The 17,886-nt window shown below is 47.5% G+C and overlaps 2 protein-coding genes across 3 annotated transcripts; both read right to left on the reverse strand.

Annotated features, from left to right (window-relative positions):
* Positions 1–1,392: 1,392 nt before the first annotated feature.
* Positions 1,393–2,957, reverse strand: LOC123185903 (heavy metal-associated isoprenylated plant protein 33). The gene is made up of 2 exons (XM_044597714.1): positions 2,474–2,957; positions 1,393–2,354 (listed from the first exon to the last, which is right to left on the reverse strand). The coding sequence occupies exons 1-2, from the start codon at positions 2,495–2,497 to the stop codon at positions 1,548–1,550; spliced, it is 831 nt and encodes a 276-aa protein (XP_044453649.1). The 5' UTR covers positions 2,498–2,957; the 3' UTR covers positions 1,393–1,547.
* Positions 2,958–3,269: 312 nt separating this feature from the next.
* Positions 3,270–7,646, reverse strand: LOC123190175 (APO protein 1, chloroplastic). Of its 2 annotated transcripts, none has more exons than XM_044602771.1 (5): positions 7,196–7,646; positions 7,008–7,063; positions 5,049–5,406; positions 3,850–4,900; positions 3,270–3,762 (listed from the first exon to the last, which is right to left on the reverse strand). In XM_044602771.1, exons 3-4 carry the CDS (start codon positions 5,234–5,236, stop codon positions 4,066–4,068), a joined length of 1,023 nt encoding a protein of 340 aa, XP_044458706.1. In that variant the 5' UTR covers positions 5,237–5,406; positions 7,008–7,063; positions 7,196–7,646; the 3' UTR covers positions 3,270–3,762; positions 3,850–4,065. The 2 variants fall into 2 exon arrangements, with proteins under 2 accessions (XP_044458706.1, XP_044458705.1); XM_044602770.1 differs by having other exon boundaries at positions 5,049–5,410; positions 7,196–7,645.
* Between the last annotated feature and the right edge of the window lie 10,240 nt (positions 7,647–17,886).

A 17,886-nucleotide genomic window follows, 5' to 3' on the forward strand; every position in this document is an offset into this window, starting at 1 on the left:
GTTGTTTGCCGCAATGCCGAGAGCGGGGGAGTCGGCGTACGACGTGGACAAGAAGATGCTCGATATCATCCTCGACAGAGGCAGGGGAGGAGGAGGGGGCTATGAGGACGGGCAAGTGGAAGACTCGGATATGCTCTAGTATTATTGATCACTAGCCAAATATGCTCTAGTTTGGTGATCACTAGTCGGATATGCTATAGGTTTGTTGATCACTAGTCAGATCTGCTCTAGTTTTGGTGATCACTAGTCGGATATGCTATAGTTTTGTTGATCACTAGTCGGATCTGCTCTAGTTTTGTTGATCACTAGCCGGACATGTATTGTTTTGTTGCTCACTAGACGAATATGCATTATTTCACTTCTGTATCCTACTCGTGCTTGTGTGGTGTACAAGAAGTTGGAGAAGAAGTTCTTCACCGTTATGCATTGTTGATTGAAGTTGAATGGACAGCTGAAGTGGAACATTTTCATTGCCAAGACCGTCGCCCAGGCCAATGAGGAAGAAACCAGTGACCCTACTGACCCAACCCAAGAACCGCCGAAGAAGGTTAGAAGAAATCTGCGAGGCAAGAAGTGGGAGGAGGAGATGGCGAAGCGAGAAGGTGCGGCGGCCAAGCTGACGGAGAGGTTAGAGGAGATCTTGTCGAAGAAGGAAGAGGCATGCGTGAGGCGCTCGGACATCAAGGAGGAGTGGAAGGCGGAGAGGTTCACACAGTTGATGGATGCGACGAAGAAGATCAAGCTCGAAGAGAGAAGGACCATGATCAAGGAGAGGAAGGCGGCGCTTGAGGAGAACAAGGCTGCGCTCGAGGAAAACAGGGTGAAGATGACCGCCAATGCGGAGGATATCAAGGTGTTGACCTTGAATATCGACTCTTTGGATGTCGACACTAGAATTATCATGCAATACGTCCGCTACCAGATGTTGGAGCGGTAGAAATATCATCGGCGGCGACGGAAGATGAGGACGCGGCGGAGGCGGACGCGGACGCGGAGGCTGCCTACGCAGCAGCGACAGCACCTCTTTGATCCGGAAGCATCTTGCTAGGATGGCCGATCCGACAGGAATGCATAGACTGATGTTCTTTTGGGTTTGGGCATGTAAAAACTAAGCATATTTACCTTCTTTTAGTTGTGATCAGGGATGTGATCCGGCATGTTGTGTGGATCAACGTAGATTTAAATTTAGATTTACCGGTGAATGGAATGTGACTACGATTGGATGACATCCTCCTGCATCCGTGTCTGTGGACTGGTCCTCCGTCCAGACGGATGCGGTAGGTTTTTTGCGGGGTGTGATTGGAGAAGCACTAACTCTTGCGGTCTGATAAATTTCTCTGAGATGTTGCGTCGCGAGAAATGCATCGCGATGTGATTTTGCTCGATCAACAGTTCAACATAGGATTCCAGGAAATAAACTGAATAATTCATGGCGATCGATCAGGTGGATGTTGTACATGAACGAGGTAATGGTGGGAGAAGGGAAAAAATGGTGGATTAGCGTTGTCCTCGATCCATGGGACGTGGCTCCATCGATCATGCAAGGTTCACATGATGTGGCAGCCGACGGCGTTGTCCTCGTTGAAGTAGTCCACGTCGAAGCGCGACGGCTGAGGCCGGACCAGCTGCTGCTGCTGATGAGGAGGCTGCCACGGCATCGGGGCCGGCGGCGGAGGCGGCATCGCGTAGTACCCGCCGCCGTTGTAGTAGGACGGCGCCGTCACGTTCGCCGCCGCGTAGTACGGCATCGTCGGCATGTACTGCATGGGCACGGCCATGCTGGGCGGCTCGGCGCGGTAGTAGTTGTGGTGCGCTGCCGCCGGCGCGTGGTCGGGAGCGGAGGCCTTGGCCTCGGCCGCGAAGCCATCGGCTTCTTGTTTGAAGGCGCTCGTTTCGTCGCCGGCGGCGCCCTTGGCCTTCTTGCCGTGATCATCGGCGTCACCGCCGCCGCGCGCGGACTGCTTGTGCTGGTGCGCGCACTTGGTGCATTCTTTCTTGGACGACGCCGCCGCGGGCTTGTTGCCGCCGTTGTCCATGCCGTCCTCCTTGCGCTTGCTCTTCTCGCCCGCCATCCCCGGCGCCGGCGCCGTCCAGTCGCCACCGTCGCGGTCCTTCCCACCATCGCCCTCGCGCTTCTTCTGCTGCTCGGGCACCGCCGCCTCCACCACCTCGGCGATCTTGCCGACCTTGGCGAGCTTCTTGACGAGCACCTTGGTGTCGACGTTGCCGACGACGGTGACCCGGTCGAGCGACGGGTGGATCTCCGTCCTCAGCACGCCCTTGAGGTTCATGGCCTTCATCACCTTCCTCCTGCAGCCGTCGCAGCAGCTCACGTTCACCTTCAAATCAACTCTCTGCACACACCACCACCAACAAAAACCAGGTCAGAGGTTGCCCATCCACAATCAAGCACCATGGAAGACACATCAACGGACAACTGAGCTCTGAGTCTCTGACTGAATGCTATGCATACCTTGAGCTCTTCTTCCTTAGCCATGGCGATGATGACTACGGCGCGGGAGCTCAAGAGAGGCGACCGATCGCTCTGGAGCTGAGTGAGTGAGTGATGAGGTGGGTTGGCTAGACCGTTGCCGCCCTGTATTTATACACCAGTGAACGAACACCGAACACACATGTGCAGTGCAGAGAGCTCTTGCAACTGGAGCCGTTTAGATACCCGGCCATACGTGCACGGTCCGTCTGTTGATTCCTAGCTGTATTTACCAGTGTATTTTAATCATCCTAGCATAAGGGAGGAGAGGGTATATACCGGGCACAACTCAATGATGTGTACTTGCAGTTAAAAACAATTGTGTACTTTCAGTTGCATGGCAGCCGCTCACCATGTTTTCTCTGTTCTTGCGCCAGCACCAGAGCAGGGCAGAGACATTATGCTGTGGCATCTTCACTGGCTACTGTAATAATATATGTGATGACCACATCTTTAGCTAGTACTCCCTCCGTCCCAAAATTCTTGTCTTAGATTTGTCTAGATACAAATGTAACTAATACTAAAACGTGACTTGGTACATCCGTACTTGGACAAATCTAAGACAAGAATTTTGGGACGGAGGGAGTACTATAATATTACTTCAACTGAAGGTTCTTCTCCTAGTGCATATATGCTATATTCAAAAAAGATAAAAAATTGTGCGAGCTCGGGGCCCTTAATTTGAGATTATGTTGTTGACTTGCTGGGACATGGTTTATGCAAAGTTGTAACTGCAAATGGTTTATGATATCTGCAGTTCACTGCTGAGAAGAGCATGGAAGCATTGATCAGGCTGGCTGAATTGCCTGTCATACATCCTTTAGAAACAAATACACTAAGTCCACTTCATGGCTCTGTAACCATCCATTTGATACAGCTTTTGCACCCATGTTACAGAGTATACAGCACAAAAGAGTAGAGGAGAGAGTACATTATACCGATAAATCTGATGGCATACATGTAGCCGCACCGGGAGCGATGATCTGGGATTCTGGGGGCAGGTACAAGTTGCACAGCTTTTAGTCCATGATTAATCACAGCCAGACGCACAAATACCCGAACAAATCTCAGTGATTAGTTTAATCCCAAGAATCAGCTCGCCATTAAGCTTGGTACCAGCAGAGGAAAGGGGGAAGCCATCTGTATCGAGCCATCGTAAGTGCCTCACAGTCTAGCATAGGGAAGCATAAGGCATCTCACACCATTAAACAAGGTTATATACACCATAGCAGAGGACGTCCTTTTCCACTTCCTTTCTTCAAGTTGTGCATCTGCAGCAAAGCAGCGATCAAATGGTCTGAAGATGCATAGTATCACTAGGAAGACAGGCGAGCGAAGGCAGGATATTCGGGGATCACCTTTTGATGAATACTTTTAGCGGATCTATGAATCAATTTTGAGAGTATGTCTGGTCATGGTTCAGCGTAGTATTAGTATTATAATACAACCTATGCATTTGCTGCTGCCTCACGCAATATGACAGGGCCCAACCATGGGGCATCCAGGTAACAAGCACCTTCGGCTGGAATTTGGACTCCGGGCATCTTCAGAAGTGCAGGGGTAGAACATTGTTTTCATGCAGCCATCCAAGCTTCATCGGGGTCTGGGATGATGATATCAGTCCTCATCATTGGCCGGTACTCTGCAGGTATTTCAGCTCCCGCCTGCACACATAGCTCGACCACGGCCGGAGCTTTGCCATAGAAACTCCTTAGAGAGGATCTGAGAGGAGGGCCAGTGGGGTCAGGGACATGCCACACATAGTTCGGTGGTATGACCTCATCCACAACAGCATCCTGCCACCCGTGCTTGCCGTCTCGCCATTGGTGCTTGAAAGCCCCACAGAGCTTCACATTGTGTCCCCATGGACCAACGTGGACCTCAGAGCAGTACCCGCATGCTTTTACCGTATACTTGCTCATCAGCTGCGTAACACCCCGCCGGACATCACAGTATGCTTTCAGTGTCCTCTCTGCATGCTCTTTCACATTGGCCGGCGCGGGTGACTGTCCCTGTTGGTTGCTAAATGTGTCAAGCTCAGCAAGAAGAGATATACAGTCCTCCAATCGGTGTGGCTTAGGCTCATCGACAACTCCGCCACGGTCAATAACCTTCTTGCCAATCATCCGCACAGGAGCAGTCCGTCTCCTTGTGGGATATTGTGGTAGGTCGACACCAGCCTGAATGCATAGCTCAACAATTGCTGGAATCCTGTCGAAGTCAAACCTGGTGTCATGCTTGACCCTCCGCCCAAATGGGTCAAAAAGATGGTAAGATTCGATCGGGATGAGCACATCGTTGATGGATCCTCTGACCCAAGAGTGGTGACTATTTCGTCGCTGGCTTCCTGAACCATAGCAATCTTGTATCTGGTGGCCAACTGGGCCAACATGGACTTGAGGGCATTTTCTACAAAATCACAAGACGGATATTAATATACAAGATACTACTCGCCGAATCATGTCACAGGATAGTGAACGACGTACCTATACAAGGGTCATGAAACATTAATGCATGTATAAACAGCTTATGACACAGATCAGAATTTAGTGCTTACCTGCAACCATAAACTGTAACAACATTCAGAAGTTGAGAGATGCCTCTGATGAGCACTTTCCAGTTCTCAAGGACTTCGTAGGCAACAGGGACAAGCTCTGGTAAAAGCAAGCCGTTCTTTGGGGGCTCAAGAGGCTTCTCTATCCTCATCTGTGCAAGCCTCTTATCTTTGCGGGAAGCTTGCAGCATCTTTTTAATTGGGACAGGAAATGGCTTCTTTTTGTTCTTCGGGTGTAATTCTGGGAGATCAACATTTTGTGGTTGTTGCTGATACCTCTCATGCCTCTTGCTAGCAGGATCAGGAGAGTACTCACAGCATGTTACTGACCTTGCCCGGCCAACTCGTTGAGGTTGGGATCCTATCTGTGACAAGTTGTAAACAAAAGGGATAAGTATAAACCGATCACAGTGCTTGCAAACAGACAGTGAGCGTAAAACTCTTCGACTGCGGCAGCACTCCATCACAAATTCGTTTCGAGCATTCTACCGAAACCAAAACTACAGCAAAACGGACCAACGGGCCGTTAATGGTAGTTATCTGCCAGAATGTAATCACAAAGATAATGGTGCAGACTGGAAGGGAATCTCGTAAAGCAAAATTCAATGTAAAATGGCACTGCAGCAGGCCTAGCTGCATAAGATATCCACTAACTGAAAATTGATAGGCCCTATGAATCTGAATAATTTTTGTTCCCAGCTGGGTGTATAGAGATGATATACTTGTATTGGTCTTTAATGTCACAGCAATTTGTCAATCAATAAGCTAGACAAAGGCATGGGAGTTAAAGTGCGGCACAGGTGCTGAAAAAGTTCTGCTATGGAATAGCACCACACTTCTTACGAGCGCGTGGGATCCATCTCGGCGGCTCTCGGGGCTTGGCGAGGCGGGGTGGGAGCCCACCTCCTAGGCTCCAGTGGTGGCACAATCAAGCAGTGGCCGGTGCGCTAAGGCTCCTACGGTGGCACGGTGCACAGGTTGTCGGGTGGATTTCTTGGGACGGATCCGGGTGAAAACCTGGTTTTCGGTTGATGGCCGGAGCCGATGATGACGATGCCCCTATCATCGTTTCCTTCATGAAGGCATCATCAAGGTGAAACTCCCAACTCCACTCAATACCTCCGGGGGAAACCCTAGATCAACTGATCGGATGTCGGCGGCAAGCATGTGTCGTTACCCCCTTGGGGGCGGCATTCTTGGAGGTGCACTCGGCTTCGCGGGACCAACGGACGACATCTTTGGTGGAGCGGTGCTTCATCCTACACATTGATGGCGACGGATCTCGACGGCGTGGCACGGTGCAGATTCGGAGTTCGACGTGCGAGGATGGACTCGCGCAGGAGGACGACGCTGTCTGGCGTCGTGGTGGCGTCGATGGCAGAGAGACCTGGCACGGTACATGCAACAGTACAGCTCTGAAGATGGATTGGTGGCAGGTGGCTGCGGCGGCCTCATACCCGGCAGACGTCCTGGTTGAGGGGTGCGCCGGACTGGTAGGTGCCCCATACCCGGCAGGCGCCCTGGTTGGGACCTCAGGTCTTAGATGTTTAGGTTTGGCTGCGATGTCTGTTTGGTATTAGGCCTAGACTATCAGCGCCCCTTCATCAATTGGATAGGAGTAGCGACAATTGTTGCTTAGATGGTGGCTTTAGTCTTACTGTTGTATGACTTTGTAAGGTCTTGTGAAAATAATTAATAAAGTGGCCCTATGCATCGCCCAGATGCAGAGGCCGGGGGTCCTCCTCTTTTTCTAAAAAAAAAAGCACCACACTTCTTATGATAACCATTCATGCGAGCAACACAGCATCATAGACTTCCATTTTGACTACCTTGAATGGTTGGAGGGCAATTTGTATACTCGATTGGCTAACCTACAGATGACATAAGAATCCATTCAAGCCTCTTTGGCTGTCCTGTGATTGACTGGGAACTGGTTGTATAGCGAGAGCAAGGAATCGATACCTTTACTAACTGGTTGGCCCTGGTTCCATTGATGCCTGTCAAGCTAAAACGAACGCCTGAATTGAAGATTCAAAGGTAAACTTTAGACGCAATCATACACAATTCTGATAATAATGTAAGAATTAGGATACTGAAAAGGCAATGGAACTGTGGAAGGCAATGAGGATTGCTTGACAGTGAGAACCTACCCTTACAGTTAAGTATCTCCATGCCACAAACCCAGCCCCCCAAAAAGGCGCTGTAAATTCAGCAGATACGGAAGGCAACTTAATGTGGGTTCAGTTGCTGCTTCGGTTGCCAGGAGACGGAGGAGGAGCAGACGATGCCGGTGGCGGAGGAAGGGCGGCGGCGGCGCCGGCAAAGGAGGAAGAGAAGGGCCGGGGCGGAAGTGCCCAGGGAGAGACCGAGCCGCCGTCTCCTCGCGCGCGCCACTACGCAGGGAGCGCTACTGCCGAGCCCAGCGGAGAAACTATCGGGTAGGTCGCGGGCACGGAGGCTACACTGGAGAAGAGGACGCCGGAGGAGGGAGGGTGGAGCTCTGCTTAGGCACCAACGGCCGGAGCTCACGGGCGGCGACGAGCGTTGCACGAATGGCGGAGAGAGATAAGAACAGCAACAGTGAAAATATCTCCGTTTCTTATTCACACATAGCCCGTAGGTCTGCCTGATACACAGGCTCACCTTGGGGAAATGGGCTGTAATGTGTACGAAAGTGCATCCGCCTGTATTGGGCCGGAACACTCGGTTAAAGAAAGAGCATGGATGGCTGTTCCACTCGGTTAAAGAAAGGGAATTTCTATTTGCCCGAGATCACTTGTTAAGGGTTATTACTGGTAAAGATCACTCTCCAGACGCTCACAAGTGACGCATTACTTGTACATCGCTTATCGTAATGTTAATTTAGAAGTTTCTCTTTCTTTTAGATTTATTTATTAAAAGAATTCTTGAACGGTGCGTCCAACTCCCGAACCGTTTTTACCATTGGACCCGCGTCAAGATTTTTTAAATTGGATCACATGTTAATAGGTTTTAACTAACTTTTTTATAAATGAAAAAAATAAATACCAAAAAATCCGATAAAAAACAAAAAGCAAAAAAATGAATAATGAAAAAACGAAAAGAAAAACAAAGGCAGAAGCACGGTTGCGGTTTTTCAAAAAAAAATGAGAAGCACAGCTTGTTTTGTTTTTCAGAAATACAGATCTATGTCTTCACTAGAAGCAAATTTGTGCTTCTCATGGACAATATATTTTTCCTTTCCAAGAGGTACAGTTACACTTCTCATGGAAATAAATCTGTGACTCCACGAGAAGTAAATTTGTGCTTCTCGCAAAAGCACATATTTTTCTCTTTTTGAGAAGCACAATTATGCTTCTCGCGGAAGCAAATCTATGCTTCTCGTGGAAGTATAATTTTTTTCCTTTTCCGAGAAGCATAACTCCGTGCTTTCACGAGAAGCAAATTTGTGTTTCTCGTGAAGGCATATTTTTCCCATGCAAAAAAAGTTCACATAGTTGTTTTTTCCAAACCCTCAGGAAAAAATCAGGTGAACCCCAAATAGCCTAGAAAGCCTAGAAAAAACCTATCTTAAACCCGGAAACGTGTATTGAAAAATTAAAAAAAATCTAGAGGGAGCGCCCAGCACGCCACATGTGGTGGCGGCAGGACGCACCACTTGGCATGCTCCCAAGCCACTAAAAGTTACCCCTGGAGGTCCCCAGGAAGAGGTAACCTTCAGAGCACAAACGCCGCTGAAAGAACATGCGGTGCCTTCATGTTTGGTTTTGGCAATTGATGACAATCTCTATGGACTAATGGTTGCCTTGAGTTATATTTAAAGGTTTTGTCCATATGCTTTTCTTGGAGTACATGTGTTGGTTTCAAGGAGAGTTTGTGTCGACCAAGGTGCCATTCAAGGAATTATCCAAAGATTGGTCATGTGAGTGTCGAGCTTATTGCAAGCATGTCTTGAAGAAGAAGATTGTGTAATCATTCATGTCTACCTTCGAGACATCATCCAAATGAAGAGAATTGAAAAGATTCAAGGTTGATCAAGATTAAGTCTAGAATGAATCAAGTTGATCAACTCACAAAGCGCAAAAGATGTACCGAGAGGGATCAAGTGATCCCATGATATGGTAAGCATTGTCAATTTCGCTTTGTGTACTAACCCATGGTCTTCGTGAGAGTTCTTTGTGGGGTTAGGTTGCGGTGTGCAAGTTCAAGTGGAGCATCATGAAGAGATCAAATGCTTGAAGCTTGTCGTCCATTATGGTGACAATGGACATGTGAAGATGTGCGGAAGAGTGGCTCACCCATAATGGAGTATGGGGGAGCAATCAACTAGTCTTCATCGAGCCAACACAATCAAGAAAGGTGGTCCAACTTGAGGAAGTCAAGATCGTCATCATCTAGCTCAAGTGGACCATGTGCAAGGCAAAGGTTTGCCCTTGATAGGTTTTCTATTTTACCGGTCTCATGATGGTAGTTGGGAGACCGGGTTATAGGATCGATTGCCGTACTATCAATGGGGGCTCTCGATGAGTAGCTTGATCGTATCGTTCGTTGAGAGCTCAAACCATTGCATCCTTGCATCATCTTTCTTGGTTCTTGTTTGGTTCTCTTTGTGAGTCTTAGAGCTTATGGTCATCTTGATGACAAGCTCGAGTTCATCGAAAACGGAGTTCACATGCATCTTCTATGATGTTTTCGATGTTGGAGGTTTTGCCGGTTCTTCTCGGTTGGAGGTTTCACTCCTCTTTTTGTTAGGCATACCTCCCCTGCCTCTTCGTACTATAACCAGTCGATGTTTTGATGCTACTCGTCGTCTTGTTTCCAACAAGCTTGAGTTTGCTCAATTCAGAGCTCATATGCAGAAGTTATGGCAGTTCTTGTCTTCTTGAGAGTGGCTTTTGTCTGGTCCCAGCGGTAGTACCGCTTGGAGCTCTCAGCCGTAGTACCACTGCAGTGCCGCTCTTCTACCGCCTCGATTTTGGGTCCTGCTCTTTTCATGTCGGGTTTAGCAGTAGTTGCACGACAGTAAGGCACGGTAGTTCCGCCTAAGCGGTAGTACCACTCCGGTCGGGCGGTAGTACCGCTACTGCATTACTGCCATCGTACTCTGCTCTGCCCTGCCTCCTTTGGTCCCGTGTTCTGCCTCTTTTAGTACCGCTCATGTGCGGGCTAAGCACATAACGGTTGGATTTTCCCCTCCTATAAAAGGGGGTCTTCTTCCCCAATGAACCTTATCCTTTGAGCTCGTGTTCTCCCCCCGTTGTTTGAAAGGATCGATATAGTTGACTAGAGGGGGGGTGAATAGGCAACTAACAATTTTTAGCTTTTCTTTAACAATTTAAACTTTGCATCAAAGTAGGTTGTCTAGATATGCAACTAAGTGAGCAACCTATATGATGCAACAAACATAAGTACACAAGCAAGCAAGAGATATATCACAAATAAGCTTGCACAAATAAAGGCATGAGATAACCAAGAGTGGGGCCGGTGGAGACGAGGATGTGTTACCGAAGTTCCTTCCCTTTGAGGGGAAGTACGTCTCCGTTGGAGCGGTGTGGAGGCACAATGCTCCCCAAGAAGCCACTAGGGCCACCCTATTCTCCTCACACCCTCACACAATGCGAGATTCCGTGATTCCACTATTGGTGCCCTTGGAGGCGGCGACCGAACCTTTACAAACAAGGTTGGGGCAAACTCCACAACTCAATTGGAGGCTCCCAACGACACCACGAAGCTTCACCACAATGGACTATGGCTCCGCGGTGACCTCAATCGTCTAGGGTGCTCAGACACCAAAGAGTAATAAGATCCGCAAGGGATTAGTGGGGGGAATCAAATTTCTCTTGGTGGAAGTGTAGATCGGGGCCTTCTCAACCACTCCCGAGCGAATCAACAAGTTTGATTGGCTAGGGAGTGAGATCGGGCAAAAATGGAGCTTGGAGCAACTATGGAGCTTAGGGTTGGAAGAGGTAGTCAACTAGAAGAAGAAGACACCCCTTTTATAGCTTAGGACGAAAATTCAACCGTTATCCACCTACCAGCCCGCGACCAACGGTACTACCGCAAGGCCATGCGGTACTTCTGCTCCTGACCGCAGCAGCAGTAGCTAGGGCAGACCTGAAGCACAAGGGCTAAGGATGGTACTGCCGCAGGCGCGGTACTACCGCTCCCCCTTGCGGTACTCTCGCAAGGCAGGAAACCCCTAGCCTGGGAAGAGCGCGAATAAACATACATCCGTGCCTACTTCCATTGGAACACGGACGAAGCAAAAATCCGATACAGTACTACCGCAGAGGAGCGGTACTATCGCCTCGCAGTAGAGCCAGACCACGCACGGTACTACCGCGCAAGGGATGCGGTACTACCGCGGTGGCACGGATGTAAAAAATTACATCTGCCCCTACTACCGTGAAGGAGCGGTACTTGGCCTAGGGGCCACGGTACCACGGCTCTAGAGGAGCGGTACTACCGTGGGCACCTGCGGTACTACCGCGCTGAAGTATGGTACTACCACGGGTGCCTGAGGTACTACCGCTCAAGAAGGAGCAGTACTACCGCAGCCCATCAACAGCAGCCAGGACAAGGTGAAGAGAATAAACGGAGGATGCTCCAAAGTGCAGGGGAAAGGAGGGGACAAGGAAGAAAACGTGTACGTGATGATTCCATCCAAACCTTTCCGACACGGACACCCTCTTAATAGTACGTCTTTCCTACGACTCAAATCCACCTAAAAGAAACGTAGAAAAAATGTCGTCTTCAATAGTCTTCGAGGGGCACCAAACCGTCTTGTGCCTAGCGATGAAATGTCTGGGAAACTCACGGCACACGATTAGTCCGCAAAAGCATTGTCATCAATCACCAAAACACCTTAGGGATAAATATGCCCTTACAATCTCCCCCTTTTGGTGGATTGATGACAATACGGGATTTGCACAATGGCAATAATGTTAAGCAAACGCAAACCCCTCTTCTCTAGAATATAAACGGGCTCCCCCTAGATGTGTGCCAACTAGATGGGTGCTTTGGACTACACGGCACACATACTAAGATCAAAGCTCCCCCTATATTATAGAGACAAGGCATATCTTGCAAAAGTAAGGCTAACACTAGACAAGATAGCAAATACGAGCATAACAAGTAGCACAATCATAAGCTCACTAAGATAGAATAGAGTGCATATGTCTTACACCATATAAAGGATAAGTCTCAAAGGCGCAAACTAAACCAAAGCAAATGAGGTCCAAATGAAAAAGCAAACACCAAACACGACACGACTCCAAACACGACACGACTCACAAGCACGCAAATCCCTACACTCTCTCCCCTTTGGCATCGAGACGCCAAAAAGGCAGAGAGGACACCTACACACAAGGGGTGGCTCAGGCAGAGAAATCATCCCAATGCTCCTCGTGCTCCTTGTCAGACTCGGCGGCGGGGACGGTCTCCTCGATGTCCTCCTTAGAACTAGTCCATTTGAAGCCTTGCTTCGCCATCCATGCAGCCTCTGGCGTGATGGCATCCTCAGAACCGCCAGAGACGTCCTCTCCAAAGAGCCTCATAACCTTCTTGTCGCGGCGGCGACTCTCCTTGCATGCCACGTGAATCCTGTACTGCCCCTTTGCTTGCATGCATAAAAGAGTCTTCATCTTGTCCTTCAACTTCTTGGCCATGAAAGTGCTAGTGATCGACTAGAGGGGGGTGAATAGGCGATTTTTATGAAAGTCTTCAAAACATGGAAGTTTCGAAGACAAACGATAGAAATAAAGCTATTACCATGCAGCGAAAGGTAGACTACACTAGGCAAGCCATAGTCAAGTATTCAATGGAGTGAAAAGCACAATGACTAATATGTTGGGGAACGTAGCATAAATTCAAAATTTTCCTACGTGTCACCAAGATCAATCTATGGAGTCATCTAGCAACGAGGGAGGAGTGGATCTACATACCCTTGTAGATCGCGCGCGGAAGCGTTCAAGAGAACGGGGTTGATGGAGTCGTACTCGTCATGATCCAAATCACCGATGATCCTAGCGCCGAACGGACGGCACCTCCGCGTTCAACACACGTACGGAGCAGCGACGTCTCCTCCTTCTTGATCCAGCAAGGGGGGAGGAGAGGTTGATGGAGATCCAGCAGCATGACGGCGTGGTGGTGGAAGTAGCGGGATTCCAACAGGGCTTCGCCAAGCGCTGCGGGAGGAGGGAGATGTGTCATGGGAGGGAGAGGGAGGCGCCAGGGCTTAGGTGTTGCTGCCCTCCCTTCCCCCACTATATATAGGGCCAAGGGAGAGGGGGGGCGCAGCCTTGGCCCTTCCTCCAAGGAAGGGTGCGGCCAGGGGAGGAGTCCCTCCTCCCCAAGGCACCTCGGAGGTGCCTTCCCCCTTTAGGACTCTTCCTTTCCCTCTTCTCTTGGCGCATGGGCCTCTTGGGGCTGGTGCCCTTGGCCCATATAAGCCAAGGCGCACCCCCGACAGCCCATGTGGCCCCCCGGGGCAGGTGGACCCCCGGGACCCTTCCGGTGGTCCCGGTACAATACCGGTGACCCCGAAACTTGTCCCGATGGCCGAAATAGCACTTCCTATATATAAATCTTTACCTCCGGACCATTCCGGAACTCCTCGTGACATCCGGGATCTCATCCGGGACTCCAAACAACTTTTGGGTTACCGCATACTAATATCTCTATAACCCTAGCGTCACCGAACCTTAAGTGTGTAGACCCTACGGGTTCGGGAGACATGCAGACATGACCGAGATGACTCTCCGGTCAATAACCAACAACGGGATCTGGATACCCATGTTGGCTCCCACATGTTCCACGATGATCTCATCGGATGAACCACGATGTCAAGGACTTAATCAATCCCGTATACAATTCCCTTTGTCTATCGGTACAATACTTGCCCGAGATTCGATTGTCAGTATCCCGATACCTTGTTCAATCTCGTTACCGGCAAGTCTCTTTACTCGTTCCGTAACACATCATCCCGTGAGCAACTCCTTGATCACATTGTGCACATTATGATGATGTCCTACCGAGTGGGCCCAGAGATACCTCTCCGTTTACACGGAGTGACAAATCCCAGTCTCGATTCGTGCCAACCCAACAGACACTTTTGGAGATACCTGTAGTGTACCTTTATAGCCACCCAGTTACGTTGTGACGTTTGGCACACCCAAAGCACTCCTACGGTATCCGGGAGTTGCACAATCTCATGGTCTAAGGAAATGATACTTGACATTAGAAAAGCTTTAGCATACGAACTACATGATCTTGTGCTAGGCTTAGGATTGGGTCTTGTCCATCACATCATTCTCCTAATGATGTGATCCCGTTATCAATGACATCCAATGTCCATGGTCAGGAAACCGTAACCATCTATTGATCAACGAGCTAGTCAACTAGAGGCTTACTAGGGACATGGTGTTGTCTATGTATCCACACATGTATCTGAGTTTCCTATCAATACAATTCTAGCATGGATAATAAACGATTATCATGAACAAGGAAATATAATAATAACCAATTTATTATTGCCTCTAGGGCATATTTCCAACAGTCTCCCACTTGCACTAGAGTCAATAATCCAGTTCACATCGATATGTGATTAACACTCAAGGTCACATCCCCATGTGACTAACACCCAAAGAGTTTACTAGAGTCAATAATCTAGTTCACATTACCATGTGATCAACACTCGATGAGTTCTGGGTTTGATCATGTTATGCTTGTGAGAGCTGTTATAGTCAACGGGTCTGAATCTTTCAGATCCGTATGTACTTCGCAAATTTCTTATGTCATCTTGTAGATGCAACTACTACGCTACATTTGGAGCTATTCCAAATAACTGTTCTACTATACGAATCTAGTCTACTACTCAGAATAATCTGGATTAGTGTCAAAGTTTACATCGGCGTAACCCTTTACGACGAACTCTTTTACCACCTCCATAATCGAGAAAATTCATTAGTCCACTAGTTACTAAGGATAACTTTGACCGCTGTCCTGTGATCCATTCTTAGATCACTCTTGTACCCCTTGACTGACTCATGGCAAGGCACATTTCAGGTGCGGTACACAGCATAGCATACTGTAGAGCCTATGTCTTAAGCATAGGGGACGACCTTCGTCCTTTCTCTCTATTCTGCCGTGGTCGAGCTTTAAGTCTTAACTTCATACCTTACAACTCAGGCAAGAACTCCTTCTTTGACTGATCCATCTTGAACACCTTCAAGATCATGTCAAGGTATGTGCTCATTTGAAAGTACCATTAAGCATTTTGATCTATCCTTATAGATCTTGATGATCAATGTTCAAGTATCTTAATCCAGGCTTTCCATTGAAAAACACTTTCCAAATAACCCTATATGCTTTCCAGAAATTCTACGTCATTTCTGATCAACAATATGTCAAACATATATTATCAGAAATTCTATAGTGCTCCCACTCACTTCTTTGGAAATACAAGTTTCTCATAAACTTTGTATAAACCCAAAATCTTTGATCATCTCATCAAAGCGTACATTCCAACTCCGAGATGCTTACTCCAGTCCTTAGAAGGATTGCTGGAGCTTTGCATACTTATTAGCATCTTTCAGGATTGTCAAAACCTTCCGGTTGTATCACATACAACCTTTCCTCAAAAACCGTCGAGGAAACAATGTTTTGACATCCTATCTGCAAGATTTCATAAATAATGCAGTAATCGCTAATATAATTCCAACAGACTCTTAGCATCACTACGAGTGAGAAAATCTCATCGTAGTCAACTCCTTGAACTTGTCGGAAAACATCTTAACGACAAGTCGAGCTTTCTTAATGGTAATACTTACCATCATTGTCCGTCTTCCTTTTAAAATCCATCTGCACTCAACAGCCTTATGACCATCGAGTTGTTCTGTCAAAGTCTACACTTTGTTTCCATACATGGATCCTCTCTCGGATTTTATGGCCTCGAGCCATTTATCGGAATCCGGGCTCACCATCACTTCTCCATAGCTCGTAGGTTCATTGTTGTCTAGCAACATGACTTCCAAGACATGATTACGTACCACTCTGAAGTAGTACGCATCCTTGTCATCCCACGAGGTTTGGTAGTGACTTGATTTGAAGTTTCATGATCACTATCATAAGCTTCCACTTCAGTTGGTGTAGGTGCCACAGGAACAACTCCCTGTGCCCTGTCACACACTAGTTGAAGAGACAGTTCAATAACCTTATCAAGTCTCCACCATCCTCCCACTCAATTCTTTCGAGAGAAACTTTTCCTCGAGAAAGGACCCGATTCTAGAAACAATCCCTTATTGCTTTCAGATCTGAGACAGGAGGTATACCCAACTGTTTTGGGTGTCCTATGAAGATGCATTTATCCGCTTTGGGTTCGAGCTTATCAGCCTGAAACTTTTTCACATAAGCGTCGCAGCCCCAAACTTTTAAGAAATGACAGCTTAGGTTTCCCTAAACCATAGTTCATACGGTGTCATCTCATCGGAATTACGTGGTGCCCTATTTAAAGTGAATGTGGTTGTCTTTAATGCCTAACCCATAAACTATCGTGGTAATTCGATAAGAGACATCATGGTATGCATCATATCCAATAGGGTGCAGTTATGATGTTCGGACATCACACTACGGTGTTCCAGGCTGTATTAGTTGTGAAACAATTTCCACAATGTCTTAATTCTGTGCCAAACTCGTAATTCAGATATTCATCTCTATGATCATATCATAGATCTTTTATCCTCTTGTCACGACGATCTTTCAACTTCACCCTGAAATTACTTGAACCTTTCAATAATTCAGACTCATGATTCATCAAGTAAATATACTCAACATCTACTCAAATCATCTGTGAAGTAAGAACATAACGATATCCACTACATGCCTCAGCACTCATTGGACTTCACACATCAAAATGCATTACTTCCAACAAGTTGCTTTCTAGTTCCATTTTACTGAAAATGAGGCTTTCAGTCATCTTGCCCATGTGGTATGATTTGCATGTCTCAAGTGATTCAAAATCAAGTGAGTCCAAACGATCCATCTGTATAGAGTTTCTTCATGCATATCTACCAACAAACATGGTTCGCATGTCTCAATCCTTTCAAAAATGAGTGAGTCCAAAGATCCATCAACATGGAGCTTCTTCATGCGTTTTATACCGATATGACTTAAGTGGCAGTGCCACAAGTAGGTGGTACTATCATTACTATCTTATATCTTTTGGCATGAACATGTGTATCACTATGATCGAGATTCAATGAACCATTCATTTTAGGTGCAAGACCATTGAAGGTATTATTCAAATAAACAGAGTAACCATTATTCTCCTTAAATGAATAACCGTATCGCGATAGACATAATCCAATCATGTTTATGCTCAACGCAAACACCAAATAACAATTATTTAGGTTTGAATACCAATCTCGATGGTAAAGGGAGCGTGTGATGCTTGATCATATCAATCTTGGAAACACTTCCAACACATATCGTCAGCTCACCTTTAGCTAGTCTCCTGTTTATTCCGTAGCTTTTATTTCGAGTTACTAACACTTAGCAACCGAACCGGTATCTAATACCCTGGTGCTACTAGGAGTACTAGTAAAGTACACATCAACACAATGTATATCCAATATACTTCTATCGACCTTGCCAGCCTTCTCATCTACCAAGTATCTAGGGTAATTCTGCTCCAGTGGCTGTTCCCCTTATTACCGAAGCACTTAGTCTCGGGTTTGGGTTCAACCTTGGGTTTCTTCACTAGAGCAGCAGCTGAATTGCCGTTTCATGAAGTATCCCTTCTCGCCCTTGCCCTTCTTAAAACTAGTGGTTTCACCAACCATCAACAATTGATGCTCCTTCTTGA

The sequence above is a fragment of the Triticum aestivum genome, chromosome 2A (genome assembly GCF_018294505.1).
Source record: "Triticum aestivum cultivar Chinese Spring chromosome 2A, IWGSC CS RefSeq v2.1, whole genome shotgun sequence".
NCBI lineage: Eukaryota > Viridiplantae > Streptophyta > Magnoliopsida > Poales > Poaceae > Triticum > Triticum aestivum.

Bases quoted from the DNA above. Each gene is read 5' to 3' on its own strand.
- LOC123190175 (XM_044602770.1), bottom strand. From the start codon at position 7,217: ATGGAGATACTTAACTGTAAGG. The intron at 7,064-7,195 runs GTAGGTTCTCAC...TCTTCAATTCAG, and splicing joins GGAGATACTTAACTGTAAGG to GCGTTCGTTTTAGCTTGACA. The intron at 4,901-5,048 runs GTAAGCACTAAA...GTGATTTTGTAG, and splicing joins GTTACAGTTTATGGTTGCAG to AAAATGCCCTCAAGTCCATG.
- LOC123185903 (XM_044597714.1), bottom strand. From the start codon at position 2,497: ATGGCTAAGGAAGAAGAGCTCAAG. The intron at 2,355-2,473 runs GTATGCATAGCA...TGGTGTGTGCAG, and splicing joins CTAAGGAAGAAGAGCTCAAG to AGAGTTGATTTGAAGGTGAA.